Source organism: Anomaloglossus baeobatrachus, chromosome 5 (assembly GCF_048569485.1).
Source record: "Anomaloglossus baeobatrachus isolate aAnoBae1 chromosome 5, aAnoBae1.hap1, whole genome shotgun sequence".
Classification (NCBI taxonomy): Eukaryota; Metazoa; Chordata; class Amphibia; order Anura; family Aromobatidae; genus Anomaloglossus; species Anomaloglossus baeobatrachus.
Window position 1 is genome coordinate 324,483,294 of NC_134357.1, and position 21,407 is coordinate 324,504,700.

General features: G+C 49.3%; 1 protein-coding gene across 3 annotated transcripts in view; it reads right to left on the reverse strand.

The window, feature by feature from the left end:
• Positions 1–16,128: 16,128 nt before the first annotated feature.
• Positions 16,129–21,407, reverse strand: part of LOC142311399 (protein-glutamine gamma-glutamyltransferase E-like) — a 70,102-nt gene continuing 64,823 nt past the window's right edge. For all 3 annotated transcript variants that reach the window (XM_075349785.1, XM_075349784.1, XM_075349786.1), the window contains one exon: positions 16,129–16,682. In XM_075349785.1, the coding sequence (XP_075205900.1) occupies positions 16,532–16,682 (151 nt within the window). In that variant the 3' untranslated portion in view covers positions 16,129–16,531. The remainder of the gene's footprint in view (positions 16,683–21,407) is intronic.

Consider the following 21,407-nt stretch of genomic DNA (forward strand, 5'->3'; position numbering starts at 1 on the left):
CAGTGTGACCTGGCCTATCAGGTCGTCACAGGGTATTGTGCAATCTGCCCTTCAGCACAGTATCCAAGTCCTCCTTGGTTATGGATCCCTGTCCTTCGGTGTTGCTAAGAGCAGAGCGAGTCAAAACCCTAGGAACAGTTTGCACCACACCCACCAGACACACCATCGGAGGGCCTGAAGGGAATAGGGCCACCCACTTGGGGGGTTGGAAGGGGAAGTCAGAAGTGTTAGAGAGATAGAAGTGTGAGGAGAGGAGAAGCGAGAGGAGGTCAGGAGCTGGGCTCCTTGGAGAATACTAGGTGGCAGACGTTGGTCTGGGCCTGGTAGGAGCTGGACCCCCGGTCGCAGGGGATCATGTCAAGGGGCACGGAACTGCCGAGGAGGGCAGCCGGCGGCCTTGAGCCATCTCCGGGCAGGGGCCAGGGCACAACGGGGACCCTAGGTCGGGAAGTAGCTTCACGCAGCCCGATAATTTACCCGACGAGGGTGAAGTCTTCAAGATTCATCCTCCACCCGCTCCAAAATCGGGGTACTAGCGCAACGATGGGATAGGACCTTCCCAGTGTCTAGTCCAGAAAATCCCAAGCGTGAACCCTGAGAGCAAGCTCACTCACTTAGCCATACGGATGAGCGGGACCCAACTAGTTCCACACTACAGGGTCCAAATAGTGAAGAAAGGGCCACGGAAAAGGTCACAGGCTAACAGGCAACGCCAAGGGGCACGGATCCACGCATGCTCCCTCCCTGCTGCAGCGGTGCTCAGAATTCTGGTTTACAAGTTGTCAGTATTCTTGGACTGAGTGAGTACGCAGATAACCCTTTCCTCCCCATCGGTACCCCTTCAATATCTTCACCGGGCTCCCAGGGCAAAAAAACCATACCCACGGAGGGGTTAAACACCTTGCCATACCCCCGCCACCGGGTGTCCCCAACAGCAGCGGTGGTACTTCATTTTACCACACACCGTGGGTGGCGTCACAAACTTCCAATGCCCCTGTACATATAACTCCCCTTTAAAATTCAAGTATCCGTACGACCCCACACCCGGGTCCAGAGACCCCTCGAGCCACCGCAGCTCCAGATCCAAGCAGCTCGGCCGCTGACACGGGGGCGGTACAGCAGAGTTGTGCGATTCCCTCATAAGTGCGATTCCGGTCTAAGGGAAACCGCATGCGGCTTTTTTTTTTTTTTTTTAATTTAAATGCATAACATAAAAAAAAAAAAACGTGCGGTCCCCCCCCCCCCTAATTTTCATCCCCAGCCAAAATATTCTGCTATTCTGCCTGGTATTCTCAGCCCGCAGCCGCCCGGTATTGCTGCATCTAATAGATGTGACAATCCTGATGAGATACCGGCCCCTCACGGTGGCCTGGTGCAGTGCCAATTGGGCTAATAGAGTGTGTCGCCGAGGGATAGGGGGTATTCAGAGTCGGGCCAATGAGGTCGCTTCTAGAGCTATCACGGTGGCGTGACCCGGTCTGTGATTCCAGGCTCCAACAACAAAAGGGGAATATGTAAAGGGGAATTGCCTGTGACACCACCCGTGGGTCGCGGTGATGAGATGGTGGCACCGCTGCTGCCTCTGGGGACCGTGCCCGGGACTGATGGTGTGGGGCAGCAAGGTAGGATCCCCTCCACGGATAGGGGAGGTGTAGTCCCAGGGCCCAATTGGGAGTTGTGGTGGTGGCAGGGATTGTGTGGCGCCCCAGGACCTGGTCGCCACAACAGCATTGCCCTCCCAAAGGGTTAATGCTGAGCCTGGAGGTAATTGGGAGGTCCATTGGCCAGCAAGTTTAACATCCAACGCAGTTCTCCCTCCGGCCAGCAGGGGGAGCTCTGAACCTGGGATTCCAGGGAGCATCCCTTAAGTCTGATCTGAGGGAGGAAGTAGTGGTCAGTCTCTAGAGAGCAGTAGAAGTGAACAGACGCAGAGTGAGCTGTCCTGTGGATCTGGGGCCTAGAGCTAGAGTAGCTTGGCCCAGAGAAGCAGGAGTAGCTGAGAGGCAGCGGAGAGACTCGGATATCGGAGTCTGTGGCCACCAGGGCTTAAACATACTCCCTGGTAGCCGAATCCGAAGGGCAGGAGAGCTGCAAGCACCTGGCCCAAAAACATCCCAAAGGTACAGCTGCAGCATCAAGGCCCGGTGTGGACTCCAGCAGAGAAGCACCAGAGAGAGGGCCTGCGCAGCCTGCTACAGAGGGAAAGGGACGCACCATCAGTCCCAGCAGAAAAGAGGGCCATTGCTGGATTCAGAGAAGCAGGGTCCTATCATAACAAAGAAAAGTACAGGAGTAGGCCTCATACTCAGCTGGCCAGAAAGATCACCCCAAGTATTTCCAGGCCGACCGGATCCCCATCACCACCTGTAACGGTCTCCCAGGACTGGACTGTTTCCAAAGTAAAAGAGGAAAAGGTAAAGAGACTGTTGTTTGTGCCTGGTTCTTTCATTGCCTGTCGGCCCTGCACCGTGTTAGCCACACAACCCCATAGACTTCCACGAGCACTAACAGTGTCCCCGGGGCTCCGCTCCACCTGTGGGGAGCAGTACCACCATAGCTGCTATAACATCACCCCGGAGGCCTCACACAGCAGCGGCGGTTTAATAGCCGCAGACCACAGGTGGTGTCACGAACACAAACTTTATTCATCAAGCCACATATTCTACTGACACCCACCAGGGCCACGGAGCCGGGCCCAGCCACCACTGACTACCACCGGACTAGTCCGGCCCGGCACCGGGTGTCCCATAGCCCTGGGGTGGGCGAGTCAACTTTGGCATCACGAACAGGATTTCGTGCCCGGTCACACCGGGTACTGTGCGCCTGAAGAATCGTGAAATAGCCTGTGTTTTACTGTGAGAAATTGCCGCCATTGAAGCCACTGAGCGCAGGAAGAAGGGGGGCGTGCCTGACAAAGAGCGCGAAGGGAGCGCGCCATCAGAGCAGAGCGCTGTTAACCCCGCGCGACCCAGAAGGGAATTTGAAAAGTGAACGGCGCCTGGTAAGGTTCACTAAGGGGGAGGAAGATATCCGACTCGGAGGGAGGGCAGGTGGCTGCCATAGCCCGAGACGCCGCAGCACCAGCCGAAGCAATCCCAGTCGCCATCGCCCCAGCCCCCGCTGTAGTGCCGGTAATGCCGATCACGATGCCGTACATCCTGGGAGCGGAGTGGCTGCCGCAGTACTCCGGGGAGTCCCATACCTTGAGCGACTTCAGAGAAAGTCTGCACAGCTTGTTCCGGGTGTATCCTCTGACTGAGAGCCAGAAGGTGGGCATATTAATGGGGCAGCTAGCCGGCACGGCCCAGCGTGAAGTGAAGTCCTGGCCTGATACAGATAAAGGGACAGCAACCCAGATACTGGCCAAGCTAAAGAGTACTTTTGACACCCGCACCGCAGCAGAAATAAAGATGAGATTCTTTGGGTGCAAGCAGCGGGCCACAGACAGCATACGGGACTATGCCTTAAACTTGCAGGAGGCCCTGAAAGCAGTTAAACAGGTGGACCCAGAGAGTGTACGTGAAGAACACAAACTCCTAACTGAGCAGTTCATAGAGGGGCTCCTGTCAGATGCCCACAGGACCCAGCTGCGTATCATGGTCCTGCAGAACCCTGCTCTGGACTTTGCAAAGTTTAAGGACCAGGCCATCCGGGTACTGAGAGAATCTACACCGAATGACCCAGTATCCCTCCGGCCTCTTGCTATCACGTACCCCGGGGTGGTGCCTGCAACACCAGCTGCTGCAGGGGCCGAGGCGCAGTCCCTGGAAAAGGATCCCACTGCAGAGCTCAGACAGCAGGTCCGGGAGCTGACCAAGACTGTAGCTGCCCTGGCCAAGACCGTGCAGTCTCTACAAGTGACCCCATCACCTGCAAGAATCGAGTTGGCCTCCAGCCGAGATGACGTCCCATGGATGCGACAGAGGAGGATTCCGCCGACCCGAGGCTGAGACACAGACCGGTATGATTCAACGGGACAACCGATCTGCCGCCGCTGCAGCCAGGCGGGCCACATTGCACGACACTGTCCTTTAAATGGGCCGAGCCTGGGGCCAGGAGCCGACCCCCAGGTGTAAGGAAGCCCGGCTCAACCCCCAGCCGCAGCAAGTATGTGGGAGGATGACCGGTCCTTCCTATTGTGCTGGATGGGATCCCTTTGAATGCCCTCCTGGATACGGGGTCCCAGGTAACAACCATCCCCTATAAACTGTACAAAAGATATTGGGCTGATTCAGACATTGACCATGGCCCAGATGATGATTTAACAATTGTGGCCAGTAATGGTCAGCCCTTACCTCAAATTGGGTACAAAGAAGTAACCATTAAAGTGGGGCGGGTAGAATTGCCATGTCAGGGGATGATAATTGTAGATATTGATCGCAAAGAATCTGACCCACTGCTAACCATTGGTACAAATGTGATAGAAAATTGTATTGCCGAAGTGATAATTTTGTTGCAACAGGCGTCTGAAACTGCCAGTTCCGGGCAGCAGCGTGCCCTACAGAGGGAGATCAGAGCCCTGATGAGGAGGCAGCAGGTAGAGCTGGCCGGAGGAGAAATTGGCAGTGTGAGGGTAAGTGACCCCCTCCCCATTGCAATACCCCCAAGAAGTGAAATGTTGATATGGTGTCGGGCAGCAATAGGCCTCAAGGGTCAGGACTACCATGCCTTGGTAGAACCGGTGTATTCAGACAGTAGGCCAGGAGTCCTGATAGCCAGAGGGGTAGCAGACGTCCGCAAGGGGAGAGTGCCCGTCCGTGTCCTGAATTGTGGGGAGGAGGAAGCCAAATTGCCCCGGTACGCCACTGTAGCAAAACTGTACACTGTCAGCAACAATACCATCAAAGCAGTGGAACCCTTGATCCCGTCCGACCAGGCGGAAGACAATGGCTCCAAGGGGCAGCTGGAAGACTGGTGCCAAAAATTACATGTGGGCACCGACTCCACCCCCTCACACCAAAAGCATGGGGTTTACCGGGTGGTACAGGAGTACGAGCGGGTCTTCAGCAAACACCCCCTAGATTTTGGGCAGGTGAAAGGGGTTAAACATCAAATCCCCACGGGTGATCATCATCCCATTAAAGAGAGATACCGCCCTGTACCCCCTGCCCAGTATCAGCCTGCCAAAGAAATGTTACGGGAAATGAAGGAGGCTGGGGTTATCAGAGATAGTTGTAGCCCCTGGGCAGCTCCACTAGTGCTCGTAAAGAAAAAAGATGGTACAATGAGAATGTGTGTAGATTACAGGCAAATTAACCGCATTACACATAAAGATGCTTATCCACTGCCCAGAATAGAGGAGTCACTAACAGCCTTAAAGTCAGCTAACTATTTCTCCACCTTGGATCTCACCAGTGGATATTGGCAGGTTCCCGTGGCAGAGGCGGACAGGGAGAAGACTGCATTCACGACACCAATGGGCCTCTGTGAGTTCAACTGTATGCCATTCGGGCTCTGCAACGCCCCAGGGACATTCCAAAGGTTGATGGAGTGCTGCTTGGGCCACCACAACTTTGAAACCGTGCTGTTGTACCTGGATGACGTCATAGTCTACTCCAAGACTTATGAAGACCACCTGAGGCACTTAGCAGAAGTGTTTGAGTCCTTGTCGAAATATGGCCTGAAGATAAAGCCGTCCAAATGTCACCTCTTGAAGCCAAAGGTACAGTACCTGGGTCATGTGGTCAGCACAGAAGGTGTGGCACCTGATCCGGAGAAAGTCACCGTAATCAAGGACTGGCCAAGACCCACCACGGTAAAGGAGGTGCGGCAGTTCCTTGGGCTGGTGGGCTACTACCGAAGGTTCATTGATGGTTTCACCAAGATAGGAGTGCCCCTTCAAGATCTCCTGGTGGGCCAGCCAAAGCAGGCTAAGAAGCAGAGCCCTCCATTTGAATGGAGCAGCCAACTAGAAACATCCTTTGTCCGGCTGAAAGGGGCTCTCACGGGAGAAGAAATTCTGGCCTACCCTGACTACAGCCAGCCGTTTGTACTGTATACAGACGCCAGCAACGTGGGACTGGGAGCAGTTCTGTCCCAGGTGCAGGGAGGCAGAGAGAGGGTGATAGCGTACGCCAGTAGGAAGCTTCGGCCCACAGAAAGGAATCCAGAAAACTACAGTTCCTTCAAGCTGGAGTTCCTTGCTATTGTTTGGGCAGTGACTGAACGCTTCAAGCACTATCTGGCATCGGCCAAGTTCACCATCTTCACGGACAACAATCCATTAACACACCTGGCAACAGCCAAGTTAGGTGCGTTGGAACAGCGATGGATGGCCCGGCTGTCTAACTTTGACTTTACCATCAAGTATCGGGCTGGCAAGAAGAATAACAATGCTGATGCGCTGTCCAGAATGCCTCACTTACCCGAGTCTGGAGAAGACCTGGATGAACTCGAACAGATAGAGTTACCGGCTTTCCATCACCAAGGTGTTTCCCAGTGTGAGCATGCTGTAGGAGGGAAGCGCTCGAGCCAGCACGAGGTCTCGGTCAACCCATTACTCCACCATAATTGGGAAGAGACACAGAACGGTGACCCGGCCGTGCTACTGGTCAAAGAAAAGCTAGCACAAGCTGAGACTCATCTTGGCCCAGATGCTCCAGAAGAAGCCCAGCAGTTGTGGAAGGAGAGGGGACGACTGTTCACCTACCAAGGCAAGCTCTGCAAGAGATATGTCAACTGGCGAACGAATGAACTCGTCTGGCAGATAGTGGTCCCGCAGAGGGATGCTCCAATGGTCCTAGCAGCTTATCATGATAATGCAGGACACTTCGGGTGGAAGAAGTTGGAGACCCTACTCCGTGATCGGTTCTACTGGGTGCACATGAGAAAGACAGTCGAGAAGTGGTGCCGAGACTGTGGTCCGTGTAACCTGAGGCGGAAAGATGATGCCAGCCAGAAGTCTCCCCTACAGCCAATTGTCACGAAGCAGCCCCTGGAGTTGGTGGCCCTGGACCACGTGAAGTTAACACCAAGCCGGTCAGGCTATGTGTACGCCCTCACCATTGTGGACCATTACTCTCGTTTCCTGGTAGTAGTGCCCGTGAAGGACCAGATAGCCAGAACAGCAGCGAGAGCATTTCAGGCCTACTTTTGTCGACCTCACGGTTACCCTGAAAGGATACTGACTGATCAGGGTCCTGCATTCGAGGCAGAAGTGTTCCAAGAGTTCTGTAACATGTACGGTTGTAAGAAAATCAGAACCACACCGTACCACCCCCAAACCAATGGATTGTGCGAGAAGATGAACCATGTGGTTATTGATATGCTCAAGACTCTACCTTTGGAAGAAAGAAACCAATGGCCAGAAAAGTTACCAGATCTGGTAGACTTGTACAACCATATCCCGGTAAATTCGACCAACTGCAGCCCTGCTTACCTGATGCGAGCCAGACCTGGCAAGTTACCTGTAGACTTTGAGATGGGGACTGTGTCACCTGAGGCGGTTCAGGAAATAGAGGATTGGGATACAGAGCGGCAGCAGCGGTACCGTAAGGTCCAGGAATGCGTAGAGAGGAGCCTGTCTCAAGCAAGAACGAGACAAGAGCAGCATTACAATCAAACAGCCCCAGCAACTCCCTTAGCACCTGGAGAACAAGTCCTCAAGAAGAAGCGGAGGATGCATAAATTGGATGATCAGTGGGAGAACGAGCCCTACACCATTATCCCCTCCAACTTTGACAATAGTAAGGTATGCCTCATAAGCAAGGATGAAGGCAAGACCTATCAAGCAGTTTCTCGGGACCGCCTGAAAGCGTTCCCTGAACGATGCAGAACCCAAAAAGAAGTAGAAGAAGTACAAGAAAGTCCCCAAAGTCAAGAAAAAGAGGAAGAGATGATCCAAACAATCCTTGGAAAATTCCCCAAAACTTGGACCCGAATAAACAATGCCATAGTGGTACCAGTCTTGACGTTCCCGCAGTTGGTCGAGCCAGAAACAGAAGAGGTTCCAGATCCACCTAAAGAACCGTCCGCTCCAACACGAGGTGACTCGCCAGCAGTGGAACAGGAGGTTCAACCCCCTGCCAGTGGTGAACCTGCCGTACCCTTGGCGAATCTGAGATCCCGTAGGCAACCGACATGTATCCCTGTCAGGGTTAGGCCTACCAATCACACGGGGGGGGAGCGGACACTCTAAGTAGTCAGGGACAAACCCCAGAGCTACGCCGGTCCCAACGTAGCACTAGGGGACAGCCCCCTCCAAGGTATAGAACATAGAAAGTAAAATACCTAACAGAATGTAAATAGTTATGTGAAATGTCTGTAATGTTGTGTATAAAATGCTTTTTTGTCTTAGGCGACTAAGTAAATGGACAATTGGGCCACTGGACTATGGGTGGCCAACACCAAATTGTTCATAGTTAGCACCAGTGTGCTCAACACCCCTGAAGAAAAACCCGTCCGGCGTGCATAGAGTGGGGTCATCAATGCTCTGACGCACGCCCAGAGCCTACGTTGGGGGTTTGATCGCGGCGGGTCCCCCATGGAGCAGTGTAATGGACACCCGGCAAGGAGCCACACTGGACTTTTATAGTAGTGTTTAAGTTTGTAACGTTTAAGTAATGCGCCTCCCATAATGGGATGAAATGTTGTAACATGTTATGTTTGTTTCCACAGTCCGGGAGTACTGAGTTTAACTAAGGGGGAGTGTGGCGCCCCAGGACCTGGTTGCCACAACAGCATTGCCCTCCCAAAGGGTTAATGTTGAGCCTGGAGGTAATTGGGAGGTCCATTGGCCAGCAAGTTTAACATCCAACGCAGTTCTCCCTCCGGCCAGCAGGGGGAGCTCTGAACCTGGGATTCCAGGGAGCATCCCTTAAGTCTGATCTGAGGGAGGAAGTAGTGGTCAGTCTCTAGAGAGCAGTAGAAGTGAACAGACGCAGAGTGAGCTGTCCTGTGGATCTGGGGCCTAGAGCTAGAGTAGCTTGGCCCAGAGAAGCAGGAGTAGCTGAGAGGCAGCGGAGAGACTCGGACATCGGAGTCTGTGGCCACCAGGGCTTAAACATACTCCCTGGTAGCCGAATCCGAAGGGCAGGAGAGCTGCAAGCACCTGGCCCAAAAACATCCCAAAGGTACAGCTGCAGCATCAAGGCCCGGTGTGGACTCCAGCAGAGAAGCACCAGAGAGAGGGCCTGCGCAGCCTGCTACAGAGGGAAAGGGACGCACCATCAGTCCCAGCAGAAAAGAGGGCCATTGCTGGATTCAGAGAAGCAGGGTCCTATCATAACAAAAAAAAGTACAGGAGTAGGCCTCATACTCAGCTGGCCAGAAAGATCACCCCAAGTATTTCCAGGCCGACCGGATCCCCATCACCACCTGTAACGGTCTCCCAGGACTGGACTGTTTCCAAAGTAAAAGAGGAAAAGGTAGAGAGACTGTTGTTTGTGCCTGGTTCTTTCATTGCCTGTCGGCCCTGCACCGTGTTAGCGACACAACCCCATAGACTTCCACGAGCACTAACAGTGTCCCCGGGGCTGCGCTCCACCTGTATGGAGCAGTACCACCATAGCTGCTATAACATCACCCCGGAGGCCTCACACAGCAGCGGCGGTTTAATAGCCACAGACCACAGGTGGCGTCACGAACACAAACTTTATTCATCAAGCCACATATTCTACTGACACCCACCAGGGCCACGGAGCCGGGCCCAGCCACCACCGGACTAGTCCGGCCCGGCACCGGGTGTCCCATAGCCCTGGGGTGGGCGAGTCAATTGCAGGGAGCAGGAAACTCACAGTTCGGTTGTCTTGGTGTTGGATGAAGCTAGGCTGATGTGTGCGGTCAGAAAACAGAGTCCTTTGTAAACCAACTTGCCAAATGGCCGGTCACCGTTGGCGGGTGTCTTCGGGTCCCACACCCAGATGTACAGCCAGGGGCCCTTCCTTCCACACTCTGTCTCTCTTGTCTGGACTAGTCCGTTTGAACGGTCTCTGGATTGGGTCCCTCTCACAGCACCGGCGGGCTACAATCCTGTCCCGGTCGCCTCAGGTTCCCTGCTGCAGGATCTCCGTCGCCTGTGGCCCTCACAGCAACCTAGTCCGGTAGTCCAGGATTCCAACCCCGGCTACCACCTTCTACGGGGAGATGCAAGCCTCCCCTGCCAGCTTTCCACTGACTACAGTACAACTGAACTGAATTCAGCTCTGTCACTTCCTTAGCACCTCTCGCCCCCTCCCTTTTCCTGGGGGGGGGGGGGGTGGGGGGAGTAGGGCCCTGATTGGCTGCTGTACATTGTGTGGGGATTGTGTAGCTGCCAAGGAGGATTAACTCTTTGTGACTGTTTTACCAGGGCATCACAAGAGGTTATGGGGTGGTTCACTCATTTTTTTATTGTCTAGTTCGATATTCTATTGAGGAACAATGTTTCTCTCAAATACCTTATGTTGGCAATAGTGCCTGTGAAAGGCGCTACTGCAGACCACTGTTCCCCGCTCCGGTGACGTCACGTCAAGTTCTGCACGTCACATCCCTGCGACCGGCTGCTGTATTCATGACTCACTGAGTTGTGGCCGGTGTTTTGGCACTTGTCACAGTGCAGCGCGTCTCCTGCTTGCAGCGTTCTGCTGTGAGTGAGGAGGGAGCAGATGGGCTGTGACGAGCGGTGCAACACCGCCCACAGCTCAGTGAGTCAGGAAGATTGCAGCAGGCCGCAGGGATGTGACATGTGCAGAACTCGACATGACGTCACCGAAGCGGGAAACAGCGGTCTGCAATAGCACCCCTCACAGGCACTATTGCCAACATAAGGTATTTGACAGAAACATTGTTTCTCAATAAAATATCAAACTAGACAAAATATGGGTGACCGATCCCTTTAATAGCAGCACACAGCTGCTACTAAATCCTAGGTTTGTGATGGCACAGGCGTCTATTTACATTCACTTACAGGTTTGTGTGGTGCAGGTATCTGATAAACACAGAAAAATCCTTTATTTGGAATAAAATACAAACACCCCCTCCTTCATCACTTTATTAACCCCAAACACAGCCCTCCAGGTCCGACATAATCCACAGGAGGTCCCACGCCGCTTCAGCTCTGCTACATCTGAATATCACAGAGAGAGGCCATAGAACACAACCTCTCTCTGTGAGCTCCAGAGAATGAATGAGCTGCGCAATGAGCGGTGACGTCACTCAGATCATTTGCGGGCACAGCTGGAGGTTCCCATGGTCCTTCATCTGTGATCGCAGGTAACCTAACCTCAGGTGGAGGTCACTGAGTTCACAGACCAGCATCTCCTAGCAGAAGATCGCATTTTTTTTGGCCAAGAGATGCAGATTTTTTGCTGAAATTTTTACACCATATCCTGCATCCAATGGATGCAAACACCCCCTGGCAAAAAAAACGTGGGTGTTTTGCTGCGTTTCTTTGCCGCATTTTTTTCTCACGATTTTTGCCAGGAGGTGCACATTTGGTGCTGAAACAGTCTGGATTCGCTCAGCCCTAGTATTGAATTGATGATTCCTTACAATTTACTTAGCATTTTTTATCTCAAACTGAACGAGCTAGAGAGAATGAACTCCGTTGTTTTCACCAGGTGGCGCTATAGGTGGTTTCATTGCGTGGCGCTTGGCTACTTTACTATACATAGACACCACTTCTAAAACAATCTGTTCTGGTCAGGATGACTATACAGTATACACACAGTAAGACTTGCCGGCTCTGCTGTGTCAATTTTGTGCCGCCCTGGCAAAACCAGGGTGTCACAGAAGTCTGCATCCATCTTTTTGGTGCAGATCTCACTCTCCCTTGGGGAGTTTCCCACACCAATACACACTGGCCAATCAGGCTCTACTCACCCCCCTCCTTAGGAAAACGGGAGGGGGAGAGATGAGATTGGAGAGAGCAGAGTTTAGTTTGTCAGTCTACAGGAGGAGAGAAGTCTGGATGCAGCTCCAGTGGGGAGCTAGGGAGAGTGACAGTAAGGGCCTCAGGAATAGGCCAGCCGCTTGTGGGGACCTGAAGTGGACTGGGAGAGGGTAGTGGCCTCCCCCGGTGCCAGCTGTCGGGACCTGTGCACGGAGCAGACACAGAGAGACCTCAGGCAGGAGAACACCACCTGAATTACACACACGGGTGTGGGACCCGTCCTCACAGCATCCGTGGGCACTAGTTACCAGCAATTTGGTTTACAAAAGACTGAGTATTTCTTTCATCTGCGTTCCTGACCCTCCACATCAATCCAGCACCACGATAACCGAACTGTGAGTGTACTATTCCCTGCAATCCCTGCCACCACCACAACTCCCAATTGGGCCCAGGGACTACACCTCCCCTACCCGTGGAGGGGATTCCACCTTGCTGCCCCACACCACCAGTCCTGGGCACGGTCCCCAGAGGCAGCGGCGGTGCCACCATCTCATCACCACAACCCACGGGTGGCGTCACGGACAATTACCCTGTACATAATCCCTTTTTGCTGTGGAGCCTGGGATCACACCACCGTACACCTACAAAAGTGACCCCTTGGCCCGGATCTGAGTACCCCTTATCCCTGGGCGACACAAATTAGTTACATTTACAATCTTAAAGGGACAGCGCCACACGTTTACATTCACTGTTGCTCTATAAGATTTCCAGGACTATGTTGCTGAGCTGCATGGTTTGCCTTCCCACTTTTACCATCTGCCTTCTCTGTGAGGCTTCAGCAATTCAGGGTATTCAGTTTATAGGATCTATTTATGTTTAAATAGATAAGTTGTAAGGTCTTGTGCTGCACCACTGGTAGGGCGTGTTCACGCACAATTACTCCTGCTTTCCAGAGGGATTATTTGGTATTAGGCGATTGTTCAGACAGTCCCTTGGTTAGGCAAAGGTTGGTGAGAAAGCGACATAAATCACAGTCACGAGTGGCGCAACACAGGGGTGTTGACCTTTAGCCTTGTATTCATATTGTTCTGTTCTGGTAAAGTAAGGCAATTTATCAATCCAACTGCCTAGAGTTGCTTTCCAGGTGCGTGGTTTTGCTACATACTGAGGAACCCACCCTGTACCCAACTTACACAAAGACACTGCGGGAATATGAGTCTAGGAGTTCTCATGAAAGTAGCGTAGCCATCCAGGAAATAGCACAGCGCGCAACAGCAAAATATCAAACCCTTATCCTCCTTGGTAGCTGGTGGGACTCTGACTGCAGCCTTAATGGGAGAGCCAAAATGTACTAAGAAAATCTGATTAAACATTGTGTGAACCACATTGTAAGGTACCGACACACTAAGCGACGCTCCAGCACTCCCACCAGCAACCTGACCTGGCAGGGATCGCTGGAGCGTTGCTACACGGGTTGCTGGTGAGCTGTCAAACAGGCAGATCTCACCAGCAACCAGCCCCCAGCCAGCAGCGACACATGGAAGCGATGCTGCGCTTGGTAACTAAGATAAATATCAGGTAACCAACCCAATATTTACCTTGGTTACCAGCGCACACCGCTTAGCGCTGGCTCCCTGCACTCCTAGCCAGAGTACACATCGTGTTAATTACCCGAAGTGTAGTCTGGCTATGTGTGCAGGGAGCCGGCACTGGCAGCATGAGAGCGGCGGACGCTTGTAACGAAGGTAAATATCGGGTAACCAAGGAAAGAGCTTCTTGGTTACCCAATATTTACATTGGTTACCAGTGTCCGCAGAAGCCAGCTCCCTGCTCACTGCACATTCAGTTGTTGCTCTGTCGCTGTCACACACAGCGATTGTGCTTCACAACGGGAGAGCAACAACTAAAAAATGGTCCAGGACATTCAGCAACAACCAACGACCTCACAGCAGGGGCCAGGTTGTTGCTGGATGTCACACACAGCAACATCGCTAGCAACATCGCTGTTGCGTCACAAAAGTCGTGCCTCAGCAGCGATGTTGCTAGGGATGTTGCTTAGTGAGACGTGGCCTTAAGAGACATGCAATTGTTTGTTGAAGTTGTTGCAAGTAGAGAGGAGCGAACATGTTCAATAAAGGTTCATCAATTTCAAATTCGGCACGAGAATTAGCTTGTTCGTTCAGGCTTGGTAACCCTGAGCCCTTGCCCCAAAAATTGGTAATGTTTGGTTTTGTTTGATCACTGATTGCACTTAAAAAATATATATTTTCTTAACGTTATGCTTTTGGATAGGATTGTGGTGCTGCATGATGAATGGGGGGGGGGGAACGTGTGTAATGAAAGGAGGGGGTGGGGACTTGGGATAAGCCAGATGTGGATGGTGCCATTTTTTTTCTTAACCTTATTTACGGATGTTCCTCATGCCAATCACGAGGCCGCAAACATCCACAAGGTTCTGGCACAAGGACTCGTGCGATTGGCTGCCTAAGTCAGATGTCCATCTGCAGATAAAATGCGGACATGTGGCATCTGTGCCATTTTGTGAACGTTAAAGCTTTAGGGAAGGTACTGCCGCCACTGCTGACAGACAGCTGAGCTAGGGGTTTCATGATAGGTAGTGGAGATAGATAGGAGTGCAATAGTGTACAATAGAAACGTGCAGTGTAGGGAAAGTGGTGTGTCACAAATCGACATTTAATGATAGAAATAGGGGTAGGTACTTGTCAGTGCCTGATAAAGAGTTCCCAGTCAATGATCTAAATAGCTATTGCTACTTATTACTGCCTATTAGCCAGTCCCCCACTTATTTGTAACAGAATTCTGCTGGCAACATTTACTCAATATATTTTTAGTGAGAATTGGGTTTAGCCAAACAAAATTCCAATTTTTTAATTTTAAGCTCCAGGATAGCAATTGCTTAAAAATTAACACTTTTTTTAAGAAAATAAGAGCATATCTGATTTGTGTTATAAAATATTTGCAGCCATCTTTGACAGGAATGTAGAGGTAAAGGGTCTCTTACCCAAAAAACAAACAAAAACGAAAACGCTCTTGCTTAGCACTGATGAGAAGCAAGACTCCAAAACATGTGTCTGCAAATTGAAGTTCTGGTTTGGCTGTATATTGTTAGCTTTTTATAGCGTCAATATGGGACTACAATTGCTGCTTCTAGTAGGTGGCACTAGAGACCCCAATTCCTCCTCTTTGAAGTGGCTAGTTGCATTAACAAACACTGTCCATTCCCCTTCCCCTATGCTTTACCTGTCAGATTCATTGATTCACATGGCCTCTTCAAATCAATCATATGCCATACTTGACAAATAATTCTAGTAGTAAAGCACATGCCAATTGAAACCACTGCTGGTGTAAGGGGTGGACGGACCCCTAGTGTGCAGAAGACATTTTTCCCCCCCTGAAGACGCCACAGGAGTATGGTGGCACATTGTACCATGTTATGTGTTATGTACGGTTCTCCCCCCCTAGGTGCCAGTGTAGTGAGTGGTTCCCCTGGTAACAGTGACAGGGAAGGAAGGGGCAGGGCAGCCTAGGAGGGAAGAGAAGGGGGGTTGGGCTCTGAATGCAGGGCAGTGTGCTGGGAATGTAACAGGAGAGAGCTGAGGAGAAGTGCCGGGGCAGAGTGCAGGAGTGGGTGCTGTGGCAGTGGAGCGAAGAAGTTGGAGCTAATCCAGAGCCGGTAGTGAGTACTGGAGCCGTCCCCTAGTTCAATACAAATCCCTGGGAAAGGGCTGGACTAAAATCGGGATAGGAGTACCACTGCTAGGGGGATAACAATTGGCCCCTGCAGGCAAAGGAAAGTGCCCGTAGAGAAAAAGGAACAGTTTTCGTAGAAAAGGACTTGTAACTTGTAACGTACTAAAGTAAGCCTGCTGCAAACAGAAAGATGGAAGCTTTGTTTAATAAAACGGTGTTTGGTTTACCCGCTGCCTGCAATTGTCTCTTTCCTGAAAGTGAAGGAGCTGGAGAGCACAGAAAGAACGCTGTCATGAATGGGCCCCATGAATCCACACTCTGCCCCAACAACACACCTGTTTTGCAAGTAACAGCCGGGCCGGGGTTCAGCCTGCGGCCCACAAGGCGAGGGGACCAGACTACACCCCCTGAGGTGCCCCCTGCCCCCGTTACACTGGTGACTTCAAAACAAAAACCTTGAGATCCCAAAGCAAGTGTGGCTTTGAGGATTGGAGTGTGGCCAGAATTAATGGCTGCTAGAAGACAAATCTGTCCTAATGAACTAGCAATATGGATTTATAACTTTTCTATGATAAAGACAGCAAAATGAAACATTGCAGTTACATTACTTATATAATGAGCTTTTAGGATTTTATTTTCTAATTGCACCCAGTACACAATGCAATAAAAATGATCAAAAAGAATTAAGTTCATGCTCAATTTTACAAAATGTGTCACAATAATCACATATGTACAGACAAAAGCCCCGTTTTCATATCCAAAAGGAACAAACATTTCAAGTAATTGCTATAAGTACCATACACCAGCGAAATCTTTTCAGCTTCCTTGCAGTGTTCTATACATAATTGACGTGAACTTAATTTCCTATAAAATTATCCTCATTGCACTTAATTTATAAGAGCGTCAAGCACACAAGAATAGTAAAAAATTCAGTACAGCCGCTCTACTCATGGGTGCATTATACGTTAAATGGTTTATTTTTTTATTTTTTCATACTGAATTGTGGATTATCTAATTAGGAGCAACATCAATTGTTAACGACCCTTTAACATCAGAGACACTATCACAGGAGAAATCCACGAAGAGACATCGTTTTCCAGGTTGGTAAGGTACAATGTCCACTTTGCTGACAGATCTTTGGTTCTTGCTCAGAAGGGGCTCCCTGTAGGTGAAAAAAATTACCTTGTTAAAAAATGAAACATTTTTTGCCTCCGACTTCGAAAAAAAAGACACCGTAACTAGTCAACTATTTTTCTAATCTTTAAAAGCTTACTTTTTCTATGGTTAGAATAAATTACTTTAAACAGGTGCATACTTGACTTACCAGATATCACAGTATACGAACACAATATAAGTAAATCCACTAAATTTATTTAATTTATTTTTTTTAAATAGCACCATCACTGACGCAAGACTACTAAAAAGTAAAACCTTTATTACAGCGTGTTAACTTGTTTCCATTTACATCTCCACCACATCAACTGCAGGTCTACCTGGAATATAACAATAGTTTTGCGGTTCTAATTAAGATGTACTGTAGCTATAGGAGGTACACTGCCTTCTCACTCCTCAAACTAATTCATTCTATAACAATTTAGGGAGGTGACATGTTCCCACCCAATACAGGATGGGCAAAATGTGTGGAGACTTCTTTTAAGTAGTGGAACAGAAAATACTTATTAGGTGCCCTTCATTAATCCCGTTACAATGCATCAGCATGCGAGAAGGATGAATAAAACACTGAGTTCTTAAAAAAAAAAAAAATAAAAAAAATAAAATATATAAAATATTAGGCTATTTGCACACATTGCTTTTTAGTGTGCTTTTCAGCATAATAAAAAGCAAGTTTGGCAGGAAAAAAACAGTTGCTGAAAAATGCAGGGTTTTTTTCATGCTTCTCAAAACAAAACCCGGAAAGAATATGTCTTTTCAGCAGCAAAATCTGCAGGGAAAAAATAAATAAATAAAGATTTGTGTGCAGAGCAAGTCCGGATTCTCAGACTTTGCTGGGATGCTTTTTTCCCTTGCATTATTAAAATATGCATGGAAAAAAAAGGAATGAAAAAAAAACAAAAACAAAAAAAGAAAACAGCCTCACTATTACTTTTGTTTAATTTAGTTTTTTTATATTAAGTTTTCTTGTTTTCTTTTATTAACCATAAAAAATTAAATAAAGTGACAGATATGTAATCAATTCATTTCTGGCAACTGCAGTTCAACATAGGGAGGATTGATCTGTTTATGAGGAGGGAGAAGGTAGTATACTTCCTATAAGCTGTATTTTAATTCGCTGCAACACTATTGTAATTTTTACCAAAGTAACATATATGATTTTCTTTAGGCCTCAAACAGACTACCTTTCACCAGTAAGATAAACACCATGAAATTTAGAGGACATGGTGATTTTTAGAGATGTGATTTTTTTGTACAGTTGTGCCCGATTTTAGTTATTTATGACATTGTCAGAGGACAAGTGGTTAAGAGGCCATCTCCCCCAGCAATAGCTGTGTTCTACTAGCGGAGCTGAAGGCATTTGCATACAAGTCTCTCAGTTTCTGCTGTGGGATCTATGTGGTATCACATTGTGAAAATGGAAGAATAAGCTATAAATAGTTATTTTGAATGAGAACAAAAGGAGCTACTCTAGAGGCAGCTTCACACGCTGCGATATAGTTAAAGATATCGCTAGCGTGCGTACCCGCCCCCATTGGTTGTGCGACACGGGCAAACCGTTGCCCGTGGCGCACATCGCGTGAACCCGTCACACTACTTACCTGCCTAGCGATGTTGCTGTGACCGGCGAACAGCCTCCTTTCTAAGGGGGCAGTTCGTTCGGCGTCACAGCGACGTCACCAAGTGGCCTCCCAATCAAAGCGGAGGGGCGGAGATGAGCAGGACGAACATCCCGCCCACCTCCTTCCTGCCTCATTACTGGCGGGATGCAGGTAAGGTGAGGTTCTTCGTTCCTGCGGTGTCACACTTAGTGATGTTTGCTGCCGCAGGAACGAGGAACAAACATCGTTACTACAGCAGCAACGATAATTGAGCTTTTGGGGGAATGTCACCGATTTTAAAGTTTTTGCAACGATTCAAAATCGCTAATAGGTGTCACACGCAACGACATCGCTAACACGGCCAGATGTGCGTCACAAAATCAGTGACCCCAACGAGATCGCTGTAGCGACGTTGTAGCGTGTAAAGCGGTCTTTAGAAGCCAAAAGTGCTCCTTAAGGGAGTTTGCAAATGAATGGCTTTCCCACTGTGACATCCATGTACTCTTCTAGGACATCTGTAAATGGATTGTCTAAATGATACAACCTTAATAAAGTTATTGGGGTGAAACATGGATGCCATTAGTACAATTCTGAAGATTGATGTGTAGCGCCCCACGGGGCATGTGGTTAACCTACTAGTCACTGGAGTGCCGACGGGCGGGGCACCGACAAAGAAGGATGACACAGGGGGCTGCGGTTCAAAGTTCTCTTTACTCACAGTTCTTAAGGTGCCACTCTCCGCCACGATGGGTCTCAGCCGTTCCAGGGTAAATCAAAGGCAATCACAGGTGTCTGGAGTGTGAGATCTCCCTTCCTTACGCTTGCTTGTGGTTCCCCGTGACTTGAAGCGGCTTGGGAACCCCAGTGTCTTTGTTAACGTTAAGTGTCCCGTCCTGTATGCAGGTGGCGTGGAGCCGCATCGTGGGGCCTGGCTGCAATCCCAACCCCGGATCCTATGTGTCACTATGCGCCGGGAAAATGTGTGGTGGGCGATGGGCCTTGAAACCTCCATCCCCTGCAGATTTTGGCAGATAACCGTATAATCTGTCCTAGGGCTTCTGCACCCTTTCAGCACTGTCACTGTGGGAACGGTTAGGCTCAACCTCCAGCTACCATGTTCTCTGTCTCACCATCTCTACTGGTTGCCTCTCGCCTTTTTCCAGTCTGCTTGGTTCTAGCTACAGAAGCTCTTAAGCACTCTATAGCAGCCGTGGTACTACAAGTCCCATGATGTTCTGGCACTCTTTCCAGAGATAGCTCTGAAGCACGCATCCCGGGCAGTCTACCTTAGGGGAGCTGGGTCGCACACCCCCCAAGGACCTGTTATTGCTTCTCTATCCCACACTGATCTGACTAGAAACTGTTTGCTCACTTCCTCAGGCAGCCCTCCCCTATGGGATGACTAATTTGTGATTATTGCTCTGGTAACCGGGAATTCCCCAGGCTGCCTGGCTTCCTGTGTTGTATAAATAGCTGACTCATAGGCTGGGGATTGTGTAAGTGAAACAAACACCAGTGATTAACCTCTTACCCGGAATGAATACATCATCTTAAAAGATTCAGTACCCTGTGGCAACTGATCCTCCAGGGCGCCACAGATGCATTGAAGATTGCTACTCTGTACAAAAAAAAATTAAAAAGGCTTTTATTGGGCAGGACAATGACAATAGACTGATTTTCTTGAGACACCAAAAGGTCCACCATACACATTAATGTAATGGCAGTCAGTGTATTGTTTAGAAAGGCCCCGGACAATTGATTGTCGCTAGAGAGGTCTACTGGGCATATCCAATTTCAGACTACCAGTTTAATTCCTCTGGAGATAAGCCACCACTAGACATGTCGGGTGACAGCTTTCTCAGAACACAGGAGAACTCCATCAAAAGGACTGCTGTGAATTAGAGAGTTGGCCAAGATGGTTGTTGCCTGAATGGTGTAATGTGTGTGGCTTGTTTTAGACAAACTGAAATTAATTGCTCATTTCTAAATTACCTTTGAAAAGATCTGTATGTGGACTGCTTATTAAATTTCTTCTAATATCCTTGATACTATAATATAGGTTAATTTGTAATGCAAATTGTAAGGAAAATGGAAAAAAAAACCCCACAATCTATGGAAGGAAAAGTTGAGTCAACTCTGGCCTAATTTTTGTATTTTTACATATAGTAAAAAAAGGAATTCTGAAATGGTTGATTACCATTGTAAAATTTGGTAGGCAACCTTGATATGAAATGTTCTCATTGATGTGTATTAATGCATCTAACCTCATCTTTAATTATGTAATGAAGAGTTATTCCCATCTCAAAATTAATCTCATCCTCATCTATTAGAAATGTAGTATAAATCTCCTGATATAACCATGTCTCTTACCTCATGTGTAGGGTATTGCAGCTTAGTTATTCATGGTTATATCCATTCAGTGACATTTAGTTGCTTGTGGAAATAACCATGAATACCCAAGGTGCAATGCCCTGCACATTAGGCAAGAGACCTTGTTATATTAGGAGAACTATACTACATTTCTAATTTTGAGGCATTTGCTAATATAATGCCTACTTCATATTTGGATATAATCTTAAAAGGGTTGCCCCTGCTCCATGTCAGATGTGATCCACTAAATTCCTATTATGTAAGTGTGTCTCACCTGAGGCTTCAGTCACCACAGGGTTCTGCACCTCAGTTAAGGTGCAGTATTCATCTCAGGTAAGGAGGGGGTTAACCACCGGTGTTTCCACAATTCACTTTATATACAGCTTAGGTACCTTCTCACTGGGGATTGGACTAGGGTAGACATGAGGTGTGGCCATCATGAAGCATGGGACTTTCCCAGCCACTAGGACAACCATCTGGGGGGCCGGTACCACTTTGGGTAGAAGTAGCAACTCTTACACAAACTTCAGTTAAGTCGGGACTACGGTTCTGGCAACACGACACCAACCTTTCTCCTTTACGGGGCCTGTGGCTTGGAGCGAGAAGCTCAGCCCGGGTTCCTCACTTCCACAGGGGGCAACCCATAGGAAAGGACATTTCCAAATACCGGTGGCTATCTCCAACTTAGCCGGGATCAGCTGGGGCCCATAACGGCAGAGACCAATACCCTGAGGCAGCACTTG